Consider the following 13,347-nt stretch of genomic DNA (forward strand, 5'->3'; position numbering starts at 1 on the left):
CTTCTGAGGAAATAACATTCCCATGAATGGATTTGGAGCCCAGAACATGGGCCACCCAAATCTGTTCTGACTCAGCTTATGTAAGAATAGGCCCATGATATGCATCAATTTATTTTTTTTTATTAAGTTTTTTATACTTTTAGGATTTGATCATTGGTGCTACGGAGATTTTATTTCATGTAAAACAGTATAAGAAAAGTACCTTGTAGTAGTGGATCATGAGCTGGTCTTAGAATTAGGAACATTTGAGTTCAAACTTATTTATACCTACAGACAATATGACACACAGACATAGGGCTAATCACTTAAGTTGCCCCCCAGGCAAATCTCTTAGGCTATAATTTGCAGAACAATTACCCTTGCTAACTGGGCAGGGGGAATAGGCCTACTGGGAGCTCTTTATATTAGTGAAACAAAGGTATGGACACCCCGTGCCCCCCAATGGTGAGAAAGGACAATAAAGAAGTAGGGTTATAAGACTGGGAAGAAAGAAGGTAAGATCTGACAGATGATATTTATTATATTTACAAGAGAGAAACTGGGGAAGGATCAGGGAGAAGATGAACATTAGCAGCCAGAGGAAATGCTGAGGGGTCTAGGTCAGGCCTGAACAGCCTGTGGTTCATGGGTCAGTCACTTGCAATACCCCAGAGGATTTAATGCGGCCCACGAAAAATGTAGAGAAAAAAATCCTCTATGTTTTTCACAGGCCACTCCAAATCCTTTGTCAGGGCACAGGTTGTGCAGGTCCAGTCTAGATAGTGGGAGACAGCAGATAGAGAATGATATGAGGAGGAAGACATTTGGAGAAATGGGTCCCATATTTGAACAAGGATCATATAGACCCTATGGGTTTAGGATGACTACAGTCAAAGGCACCTTAATATAGTGGCCATAAAACTGAACCTGGAGCATTGAAGTTCTGTTTATAACAGTTCTTAGCTTTATGACCACTGGCAAGTCACATATTGCTCAGGGCCTCAGTTGAGGCATCTCTATAAAGGGATATTATCTATGTCAAGAGGTTATCATGAGGCTCAAATGAAATGTAAATGTAAATCATTTTGTACACCTTGAAGTGGTATGTCAAGCAGTTCAAATCAAAACCTCCCCATTAGTTGATTCTGACTAAATAGTCCATAGAGAGAAATGGCCTAAATGTTTTGGTTATTAGGCCAAACTCTATCCTCTTTTTAGAGAGATCTCAGATTTATAAAGTTCAACAAAGAGGCAAAGGGAGGAGCTTTTCTTCTCACAACTTTTCACACCTCACAACTGACCTTCTTGGGTCAGTTGCTAATCATCCATGTATGACATCCATGCCACACATCCCCACCCCGCCCTCCCCCCCACCTCCATCTCCCCATCAAGGATGAAGGGACCAACTGGGAGTCTCTGGTCATGCAAGTGCTTAAGCAATGAGTCAAAGCAAGTGTCTCCCTAAGTGTCCCAACTCCATGGGAAATGTCTCAAAGCAACCTTTTGTAACATCTGATAATGTTTAATATAAAATTTTGGAATAATCTCTTTGTTCTCTCTGAAGCAAACTCAGAGAATGCCTCTTCCTATGTCAACAAAAGCCAGCCAGGCTGACTTAACATTCCCTAAGAGACCTTTAACCTAAGACACTATCTTGAATAATGGGACGTTTTCCATATCTTAATATTTGTAGACATATACTACGTTATGGCATGTTAATGGTAAAGAAAATAGACGTCTTGGGTCGTAATTTCTATGTGAAACTTTGTCAAACTCTGTTATGTTATTGTATTTACAACCTATGCAATTAAGAAATTCCTTTCTAATGGTCTAGTTAATCACTCATGGAGATCATGAATCTGAAGGACACAGAACACTTCTTTGTCCTAAAAACATATTGAAGGCTGCCCAATTCTTTGTATCGGTAGCCAGAACATTTCTGGCTCCATAAAATTGATTAGTTAATTAATTAAATCATAAAATGTATGCATTTAGCCTGTCGCCTTTCCTTTAACCAAGTTTTCAGGCCAACACGTCTATAAAATAGAGGTGGTAATAGTGCTTATTTCACAGGGTTGCTGTGAAGATCTAGAGGTGCTATACATAAATCACAATATAAACACAATGATTAATATTACTTCTATTGATCCATGCATGGTGAACAGTTTCCTGTTATTCCAGGAAGTACAGAGTTGGGTTTTTACTTTTTTGTTCTACTGCCTCATTTGTCACCAAACACGTCCTTCATTTGAAACTTACCTGCTACTTGCATCTGTCTCAGAGCTGTTATTTCTCCTGAGCTCTGAATCTAACTCTGCTTTCGTGGACTTTGGGGATGACTCATGAAGCGGGAGAACAGCAACTGCTCGTGGGATCTTCAGCTTTGGTAGACAGAAGACATGAACTTATTACAGTAAATGTTTGAGTCACATGTTAACGTCATTGACAAAAGTAGATCAATTCTGGATTTATTTATTCCCTTTCTTCCCCTCACTCCCTCCCCCCAACCCTCTCAGTTCTGTTTCATTTTGATCCTTTGGGGAACTGCTGAATTTAGAATTTGGGTATTTAGATCTATGCTATGCAAAATTAATGTTATGCAAATGCTACGTCATGAAAAATTTACCTAGGAATAAGGCTACTCTCCATATAAAAAGGAAATACACACTCTCCAAAGCAGGGTTTTTTAACCTGGAGGGGATGTCTTTGAACTTATTTAAATACTTATTTGTTTATTGATTTAGACAACCGTAGTTGTTGTTGTTTGGTAGTGTCTGACTGTGACCCCATTTGGGGTTTTCTTGGCAAAGATACGGGAGTAATTTGCTGTTTCCTTCTCCAGCACATTTTGCAGATGAGGAAATGGAGGCCAACAGGGTTAAATGACTTGCCCAGGGTCACACAGCTTGTGAAATCTTGTCAGAGACTTGATTTAAATAAACTCAGGTCTTCTTGACTCCAAGCCTGAAGCTCTATCCATCGCTCCCCCAGGTGCCCAAATGTTAGAACTCTCCAGGATACAAACTGACGACTGTATTTCAATATAGTTGATTGATTTTGTAATCCTATGTATTTTATTTTATGGATATAAAAACTTTTGGAGGACTTTTCTTTGTATTCCCAGAGCCTTGCCCAGTTCATGGCACATTATTGTTGTTGAAGTTGTTTCAGTTGCATCCAACTCTGAGACCTCATTTGGGGTTTTGCCATTTCCTTCTGAAGATCATTTTTACAGATGTGGAAGTGAGGCAAACAGGGTTAATAACTTGCCCAGGGGCACCCAGCTAGGAAGTGTCTGAGGTCAAAGTTGAACTCAGGGCAATGAGTCTTCCTGAGTCCAGGCCTGGTACACTACCCACTGCTCCACCTATATTCAGGGCACTGTGTGCATAGCACATAATATGCACTTAATAAATGCTTGCTGACTTGACTTGACTTCTTCTGGGAAGGGGCCCATAGGTTTCACCAGGGCCCATGACACACACACAAAATTAAGAGCCCCTTTCTCTGAAGAAATAGTAAATTTAGTAAATTTAAGTAAAACAATAAATTTAAGTAAAAAAAAATAGTAAAAATTTCACTGAAGAGAAGAGGAATATAAATGAAAAGGTCAGAGACCTCATTTTTATTTCCTGGTTTTAATAAAATGCCTTTCTATTCAGATTACATTTGAGGAGAAAATGTTTTCCAAAATTTCCTTTCTAAACAACTCCCAGGTGCATTCACATAGTAAGTAACTAAAATGGGCTCATACAGCATTCAAACTGCCTGGCTGCTGATTTGCATGACTGAAAAATTTCAATACAAGCCCCAAATAATCCCTCAGAGGAAATTGGAGACAAAGGATTCTGTACTGTGAAAGTCTGTGTTTTTGCATTTGGAAAAGAACAGGCTTTTCAAGCTTCATTATCAGAGCATGTACTAAAAGGGCAAGCTTCTTAATAAATGGCATTTCCCCCCCTCGTTTGACTTGGCTCACAAAATTTTTTCCCCGATTTCAATGATATGGAGCGTATAAGTATATGTCAAGGTAAAGTTCATGATACGAAGATGAGAGGACCTGGACCTTGTTCCCTTGGACCATATCCCATGTCTCTTCCAGCACTGTTCACAGAGGAGTTTATATAGAGGTCGTCGGCAAGAGACTATATAAATTTGATTAAGGGTAGATAGGTGAGAAACATGGAAGGAATATGGTCCATGAAAGGGACTACAGGAATTCCTTTTATTATTTCCATTGACCCAAGGAATATCAAGATACTAGGATACCCTATATCTTAATCTCTACTCCCCAACACCAGAAGGCTTCCTCAGGGTATGAGAAACTCTTAACTGTTTCAGGGTAACTTTAGTAACATTCAATTTCTAGTAGATCCTACTCTGCCAGTGAACTTGTCAGGGTTCCATGTTGCTATAGCAGAAGCAGAGATTCCTTGACATGCTTCTCACTTTCTCCCACTTTCTCATCCCAAGAGGCAGTGTGGTGCAATGGAGTGGACTGAAGGCTGGACTTGGACTTATGAAGACCTGAGTTCCAATTCCACACCTTAGCTCATTTTAGCTGTGTAATCATGAGCAAGGCACAATCAATCTCTGGAAGTCTCATTTTCCTCACCTGTAGCATCTACCTTAAAGAGTTGTTGTGAGATTCAAGTGTGAAAATGAAAGTAAGTAGTTTCGTAAATAAATCTTAAAGCATCATTAGGGCAGCTAGGTGGTGCAGTGGAGGCCTGAGTATGGAATCAGGAAGACTCACCCTCCTATGTTAAAATCTGGTCTCAGACACTTACTAGTTGTGTGACCCTGGGCAAGTCATTTAACACTGTTTGCCTCAGTTTCCTCATCTGTAAAATGAGCTGGTGAAGGAAATGGTGAACCACTCTATTATCTCTGCCAAGAAAACCCCAAATGGAGTCACAGAGAGTTGGACACAACTGAACAACAATTTTTAAAAACCTTATGTAAATAACAGTCATCATTCTTATACATATTAGCTAGGACCATGAATTTTCAGTCTTTCTGTCTTTACTGACTCCTTCCTCTCTGCCTAATAAATGTTCTGAGACCTCCTCGCCCCCCAAAAAAGAAACAAAAAATTCAACTTTGGATCCTACCACCCTCTGCTATTCAATCATATAGATCTTCTCTTTTTTACTGACAATTTACTGAAAGAATATTTTACTCTTACTGCCTCTACTTCCTCATTACTCAATGCCTTGCAATCTGCCTTCTGTCCTCATCACTCTCCAAGGTCACTGTGATCTCCTAATTACCAAATCCACAGGTTCATTTCAGTCCTCACCCTCTCAGACCTCTCTGTAGCATTTGACATTTCTGACCACTTCCTTCTTGTCAGTGGACTTTTACGTCTTTGTACACTCTAGGATCTCCTCCTGTCTCTGTGTCTAGTTCTCTCCCTCAGGTCTCTCTTCCCCTGATTACGTTTTTAAAAAACTTTATGTATTTCTAAACCCAGGGAAGCTTTGGCTCTTCCTAATAAACGATAAGGAACCTGAGGCCAGGGATCATGTTACGATAATCTTTGGAATTCCAGCAGTGTCTAGCAGTTATCAATAAACATCTATTAATGCAATAGAATTGATGTAGAGATGATCCTTTGATTTTCCATGGCACTCTAGAGTATAGATATAAGGGCTGTTGTTGTTCAGTTGTTTCAGTCCTGTCTGATTCTTTGTGACCCAATTTGAGGTTTTCTTGGCAAAGATACTTGGCCAGTTTGCCATTTCCTTCTCCAGCTCATTTTGGTGAGGAGGAAACTGAGGCAAACACGGTTAACTGACTTGCCCATAGTCACATAGCTATTAAGTGTCTGAAGTTAGATTTGAACTTGGAAAGGTGTCTCCCTGACTCCAGATCTGGCACTGTATTACTTGTGCCATCTTGTTATAAAGACTATAGCTATAAGGACTGAGACTCCTCCAAAAGATGTTTCTCTCCGGAGATCTGTATATGTTCCATGGTCATACAGGTACCCCCTCCTCAGAATGCAGTAAGGCCTGAAAGTGTCAAATGAATAACTCTTGGCAAGTCATTACACATCTAAAATCTTAGAGTTCTACAGGATTGAAAATCTCAAGCAAGAAGGGAACTTAGAGGTCAGACCATCTAGTCTACCCCCTTATTTTATAGATAAAGAAAGCGAAGAAAGAATAATTTACCTGTTAGAACTATGGGGAAGGGAAGAATTCATAACCAAACAAGAGAGAGAGAGAGCATTATGAGATGTAAAGTAGGTAATTTTGATTATATTAAAATAAAAAGCTTTTGTATAAACAAAAACAATGCAACCAAGATTAGAAGGAAAGCTGAAAGCTGGGAAACAATCTTTACAGTAAGTGTCTCTAATAAAGGCCTCATTTCTCAAATATATATATAGAACTGAGTGAAATTTATAAAAATACAAGCTGTTCCCCAGCTGATAAGTGATCAAAGGATATGACAAGCAGTTTTCAGGTGAAGAAATCAAAGCTATCTGTAGGCATATGAAGAAGTGACCTAAATCACTTTTGATTAGAATTAAAAGAACTTTAAGGTTCCACCTTACACCTGTCAGATTGGCTAATATGACAAAAAGGAAAATGAAAAATGTTGGAGAGGATGTGGGAAAATTGGGACACTAATACATTGTTGATGGAGTTGTGAACTGATCCAATTATTCTGGAGAACAACTTGGAACTATGCCCAAAGGGCTATAAAACTCCATACCCTTTGACTCAGCAATACCACTGATAGGTCTACATCCCAAAGACATCAAAAAAAGAAAAGCTAAAAGGATCTATTTATACAAAAAATATTTCTAGCAGCTCTTTTTTTTTGATAGCTAAAAATTAGACATCAAAGGGATACCCATTAATTTGGGAATGGTTAAACAAATTGTGGTATATAATTGTAATAGAATATTATTGTGTTATAAGAAATAACAAGCAGGATAACTTCTGAAAAACCTGGCAAGATTTGTACAAACTGATGCAAAGTGAAGTGAGCATAACCAGGAGAACAAGGTACATAGTAACAACGATATTGTTCAATGAATAATTGTGAATAACTTAACTATTCTCAGCGGCACAATGATCCAAGACAGTCTCAAAGGACTAATGATGAAGTATACTATCTGTCACCAGAGAAAAAACTAATATTGTTTGAATATAGACTGAAGATGAAATTTTTTATTTTCTTTCTTTTTTTTCTTCCTTCTTTCCTTTTTTTCTCCCTTCTTTCTTTCCTTTCTTTCTTCTTTTTCTCCTGTTTTTGTTTCTTTACTCCTTTCTTTCTTCTAGTCTTCTTATATAAAATGACTAATATGGAAATGTTTTAAATGATTGTATTTATATAACCAATATCAGATTGTTCACTGTGTCAGGGAGGGGGAAGAGGGAAAAGTGAGGGATAGAATTTGGAATTCAAAACTTAAAAAAATCAAAGGTTAAAAAATTGTTATAGCATGCAATTGGGGAAAAAAGTAAAATATTATATATTTTTAAATTTTTTAAAAAAGTGGTTGTGACTTACCAGTCTATTGGGGGTGATGGGTAGTATTGGTTTCACAGGGATGCTTTCCACCTGCAGATTTGGATCTAAAACATGAAATGACAAAGAACTCTAAGATCAATACACATCAGGAAGCACAAGAATGAACTCGTCAGATAATTCTGTCTAAACCTGGAAACATTAGACTCAATATTGAAAGAATCCCCGCAGTTGTATACTAGAATGCCTAAAAAGGTTAGGAGCCATGACATGGAACAGCTATCTCAATTTCATTTACTGTTATCTTGATTCAGGCAATGATGGAAGTTTTGTACATTCAAGAAAACCTTTTTCCAAGAGAAAAGAAATTCAGCCTCCTTGTTTATATCCAGCTTCTGTGACATTCACAGAGCTTAGAGCACTGCCTGGTGGGTCTAATCTACGTCCACTGTACTTTTGACCTGTCACTTCCAGTAACAGATAAATTTTAGTCCTAAAGGTATACAGCCTACTTTGAGAATGAGAAAGGGTTACATGAATTACCAAGCATGATTTGCATCTCTTACACTTATTTGTGAGTTATTCAAATTGCTACCACAATAGAAGAGACTTTTTGAGATATCAATAAGTTCTTTTTGCATTGCATGTTGCTGTTGCTTATTACCAAGTCTGCTTTCCATTGCCCTCTCCCCAATTTAGAAGCAACTCGGTGTCTCAGTGGATAGAACACTAGGTCTGGAGTCAAGGAGATCTGAGTTCAAATCCAGCCTCAGATACTTATTAACCATATGATCCTATTCTATCTACTTTTCTTTCCTAAACTGTAAAATTGGAACAATAATAACACTGCCTCTCTGGGCTGTTTCGAAGATCAAATGAGATAATATTTGTAAAGAACTTAATATGAAGTACTTGGCACATAACCAGTACTAGATAAATGCTTGTCTCCTTCTTCCCTTCCCATGTGCACAGGGGATGATATCCGCTGCCTCCTGAGTCATGCCTCTTGGACAGGGGTATGGACAAGGGTGTCTCAAAATCAGGAAGGTCAAAGACACTACAGTGTTATTATGAAAATTTTCCCTTTCTGGATACCACATTCAAAGGCAGCCCTGCCTAGGATGCAGTCAAGGCTGAAATCACATACAGATGACTCTTGTGGTACATAGCAAAGCCAATGTTTGAGCTAACCTGACTAAAAATTTATTGCTGTTGTCACTATGCACAGCTGCTTCCACCATTCAGCAAATCTCCATTACTAATAACAGCTAACATTTCTACAATGCCTATTATGTGCCAGCCTCTTTGCTAAGCACTTTACAATTATTATGCCTCACAACAACCCTGGGAGGTTGTGCTATTATTATTGCTTCCATTTTACAGTTGAGGAAACTGAGGCAACTTTGATCGAGTGACTTGTTTATGGTTGTAGTTAGTGCCTAAGACCAGATTTGAATTCCTGTCTCCCTGTCCTGAGGTTCAGTGCTCTATCCACTTGACATGAAGTATTTATGGATTCAAGCACCTTGATGGGTGCTTTAGCTACATAAGGGTCCTTGGGCACAGATAGTGATAGTTCAAGTTCAAATGTGATGACTGCCAGAACAGAAAGTCTAACAGAATCCAGCAGGAGCTGGATGAGGTAGAAAGCATAATTAATTGGAAGGAACAGAAAATTATGGGAAAAGCATTTTTTTCCCCTCCAGCTTGGCTCGCAAAAATTGTCCAGATATCCCCATCTTATATGGCTAAAGAAGGCCTCAAAGAATGGGTTTAGTTTGAAGAGGTAAGTTGGATGGGGGTGGGGAGCATTCCAGGTAGAGGAACCAGTATAAACAGAAGTACAGAGGTGGGCAAACATAGGACAGGTTCTGAGTAACTAAGTGGGTAGGCCAATTCCTGTGGTACAGGCTTTCAGTCTTGCACAAAACGGTTCAGTAGTGCAGCTGCCAGAGGGCAGAATCTCTGTGGCCACACTGAGGCTCTCTCAGTGGACAGATGGTAGTATGGCTCAGAGCCCTCATTGCCTATAAAAGTATACTCAGATATTCAGCCAATACCCCATTAAGAGGTATAAGGAGGGCAGAGATTCCCCTTCAAAGAGCCCTTTCTCCAGCCAAAGCCCATCCAGGGCTGTTAGCCAGAGTTCTATAACTCTGGCTTCCTCTTCAATTTGTAATCTTACAGAATTGCCAGGAATCTCAGCTTCTCTGCGGAAAAGCCAGGATCATGGGGGAGATACAATCTTCAATGAAAAGGAAAAAATGCTTTAGCTGAGACTTGGTACTCAACACAATAAATGCTAATTAGTGGGAGGAATTCTGGCGCCAAATTCTTTAAAACAATTAGTGATAAGCCCGAGCACAGGGGTGAGTGATTGACTATTACTTAATATGAGCTGCTAAAGCTATGTTAAGATAAATTTTAATTTTTTTATTTATCAGCAACTGAAAATACAAAGATTAGGGGAAGGTTATATTATTATGTAGTCTTCTAAAATACCAATATTTCTCATTTTCATCGACAAGCTCTACTCAGCAACTTATTTCATTTTATATCCCTGGCTCTTAGTACAATGCCTGGCAGACAGTAAGTGCTTAATAAATATTTGTTGAATGACTTGAAATAGATTCTTAACTTTCTTATTTTGACAACCCAGCACAACCACAGAAACGATATATATATATACATACATACACAGATATATATATGTATGGATGTATACATATGTGGCATATATGTGGCAGATATAATGTTCATGTGTGGCATGTGTAATGTGTATGAATGGCAACTAAGTAGTACAATGAATAGAGTACTAGGCTTGGAGTCATGAAGACCCAAGTTCAAATCTAGTCTCAGATACTTACTAGTTGTGGGACCCTGGGCAAGTCACTTAATCCTGTTTGCCTCAGTTTCCTCATCTGTAAAATAAGCTGGAGAAGGAAATGGCAAACCACTCTAGTATCTTTGCCAAGAAAACCACCAAAGGGATCGCAAAGAGTTGGATATGACTAAAAATGATTAAAATATGTATATATGTATATGTGTGTATATAATAGACAATATGTATAAAGAATTTTATGAAACAAACTGCTATACAAGTGGTAGCTATATATACACATACAGGTATATGTATATATATGTAACATATGTTTATATAGCACACAAATACATATGAACACATATACATGTTCATAATAGTTTAAGGCTTGTAAAGCTCTTTATACATATTATGACAACCCAATGAGATAGGTGTTACTGTTATCCCTATTTTACTGATGAGGAAACTGAGGGTGAAAGAGGTCAAGTGACTTACACAGTGTCACAGCTCTTAAAATAAATCAGGCAGGATTTAAACTCATGTCTTCCTAACTTAGTTCCAGCTAGCCTCCTCTCTCTTCTTCTCTCCCTTCTTTCTCCTCTTTTCTTCTACTTTTCTTTGTCTCTGTCTTTGTCTCTCTCTCACTCTCAATATATGTACATAAATATGATTAGACATTTAGTTCATATTTATGCTTCAGGCTGAGTTGCAAATTTGTGTTAAAAATGAAAATCTTGTAATACATAATTTGTATTTATGTAATTCATTAAATTGAATTTTATTTTAATTATTATAAAAAAGGATGTTTGATTTGAAGAACACGCAGATCTCTTTATCTATAGGAGCCACACCTATGGGAAAGCTAATGGTCATTCACCTGAAGTAACAATCTTCCTAAAGATAATTCCCTCTTAATGAAAGGCAAAGCACAAAACAGGAGGAAATAAACCCTCCCGAAGGCAGGTCTTACAAACCCAAATCTACATAGTGGCCATAAAGGTCTTGCTACCACAGCAAGAGAGGATGTTGTCCTCTCCATTAGAGTATAACCTAGTCAACTCTCCCACCTCCACCCTCCCCTAATATAATGTTTTGAAATAAGATTACAACCCAATTAGCTAGACTGTATGTCACTTAACAAAAAGTCAATCTGTATAGCACAGTGTTTTAAGCTTCCAAAGTGGTTTACATATATTTTATTCCATTAGATCTCAGAACAATCCTGGGAGGGAGATGGTATTATTATGTCCAGTCTACAGAAGGGAAACTGAGGCTGAGAAAGGTTAAATGATTTGCCTAGGGTCATTTCTAGTATGTGACAGATACAGAATTTGGGGCTTTTTGACCTCAAATCTTGTATTTCATCACTATATGATGACCAGACAGAATAAATCCAAACCATTTGCACAATGTTGTGATTGTCTCTCTCTCTGTCTCTGTCTGTCTGTCTATCTCTGTCTCTGTCTCTGTCTCTCTGTCTCTGTCTCTGTCTCTCTTTCTCTCTCTGTCTCTCTTTCTCTGATTGTTTTGGCACCTGATTGGCATTGACTAAGGATGACATTTCTTTTGAACCAAATTGAATGAAGGGGTCTCCCTTACATTCCTCCCAGAGGGTGCATCCAGGAGCAGCCTTACAACTCTGCTGGCAACAAAGGAACTTGCCGTCAGTGAAGAATCCGCTGTGGTACTTGATGAGCAGGTGAGGATTTCCTTTTATCTCTGGAAGGCAGACAGGAAAGTCAGACTGAAGATAAGTTCAGCTGGGAATGAGGAACACACTTAATATGGGTTACTATTACAGAACAATGACAACTGGATCCCACTTCGATAATATCAGGTGGCCTCAGCAGATGTGTGCTGTAAACCTAAGTTACATCCTTCTATCATTAGATAATACTATGTAATAATAATAATATTCATCTAGTGCTTACTGTGTGCCAGGAAGTATACTAAGTGCCTTACAAATATTATCTCATTTTTTCCTCCACAATCCTGCCAGCAAGTTACTGTTATTAATCCCCATTTTACAGATGAGAAAACTGAGGAAAACAGAGGCTTAGTGACCTACTCAGGGTCATATAGTCAATCTATATCAGAGGCAGGACAGAAGACAGCATTATTCTCAGCTTTTCCTGGTGATTTTTGCAAATGTACTTGTTTTAAATATCTGAACATTCAGCTCTCTGCGGCACTGACGTACTTATTTATTTTGTGTGATTTGCAAATTATACCAATCAACAGGCATTAGTTAGACCTCTACTCTGTGCTAGATACTGTGCTAGGCCTCAAAGACGCAAAGATAAAAAAAGAAACAATCTCTACTGACCTAAGTGCATAGAAGTACATTGAATTTAGTGCATTGGGCTTTGCACAGCCTTGCCTCATTTAAATTCAATTCTCTTGCAAGTCATAACATCATCTTCAAAATGTCATGGTCCTCTTTGAGAATGAAGGACAAGTATGTTGAGGGCCAGCTAGGTGGTCCAATAGATAGAGTACCAGGCTTGGAGTCAGGAAACCTTCAATTCAAATACTCAGATACTTACTTGCTGTGGGACCCTGAACAAATCACTTAATCTTGTTTGCCTCAGTTTCCACATCTGTAAAATAAACTGGAGAAAGAAATGGCAAACCACTCCAGTATCTTTGCCAAGAGAACCCTCAAAGTGGTCACCAAAAGTCATTCACAACTGAACAACAACAATTACATAGAGCATTTTAGTGGCTACAGAGCTGGCCTAAGAGTCAAGAAAACTAAGGCTGTTCTGCCTCTGACATGGAGAGGTTGTATGAGTCTGACCCAGTCACTTATCTATTCATTTTGTGCTCCCAGGCAACCCTCTAAGACTTTACATTGCAGAATAAGTGTACTTCTACAGATGTACATGAAATCAACAGGTCCAAAAAAAAAGGTTACCAAGATTCTCTGGTACTGCTACTACCTCTAAATGGTAATAAACTATTCTTTAAAGGTATAAAATTGTATTCATATTTTCATTGAGGTAGAAGAAGAACAATTCCCACACCTTACCTATAACATACAAATGCCCTGTGCAGGT

At 38.4% G+C, this 13,347-nt stretch overlaps 1 protein-coding gene across 3 annotated transcripts in view; it reads right to left on the minus strand.

Moving 5' to 3' along the window:
- The window catches only part of BMX (BMX non-receptor tyrosine kinase), a 77,445-nt gene that overhangs the window by 39,774 nt on the left and 24,324 nt on the right, over window positions 1-13,347 (minus strand). For 2 of the 3 annotated variants that reach the window (XM_072614307.1, XM_072614308.1), the window contains exons 5-7: window positions 11,888-12,007; window positions 7,510-7,574; window positions 2,239-2,360 (exon numbers count right to left, since the gene is read on the minus strand). In XM_072614307.1, coding sequence (XP_072470408.1) covers window positions 2,239-2,360; window positions 7,510-7,574; window positions 11,888-12,007 — 307 coding nt within the window. The remainder of the gene's footprint in view (window positions 1-2,238; window positions 2,361-7,509; window positions 7,575-11,887; window positions 12,008-13,347) is intronic. The other variant, XM_072614309.1, reaches the window with a different exon arrangement.

This window comes from Notamacropus eugenii, chromosome 5 (assembly GCF_028372415.1).
Source record: "Notamacropus eugenii isolate mMacEug1 chromosome 5, mMacEug1.pri_v2, whole genome shotgun sequence".
NCBI lineage: Eukaryota > Metazoa > Chordata > Mammalia > Diprotodontia > Macropodidae > Notamacropus > Notamacropus eugenii.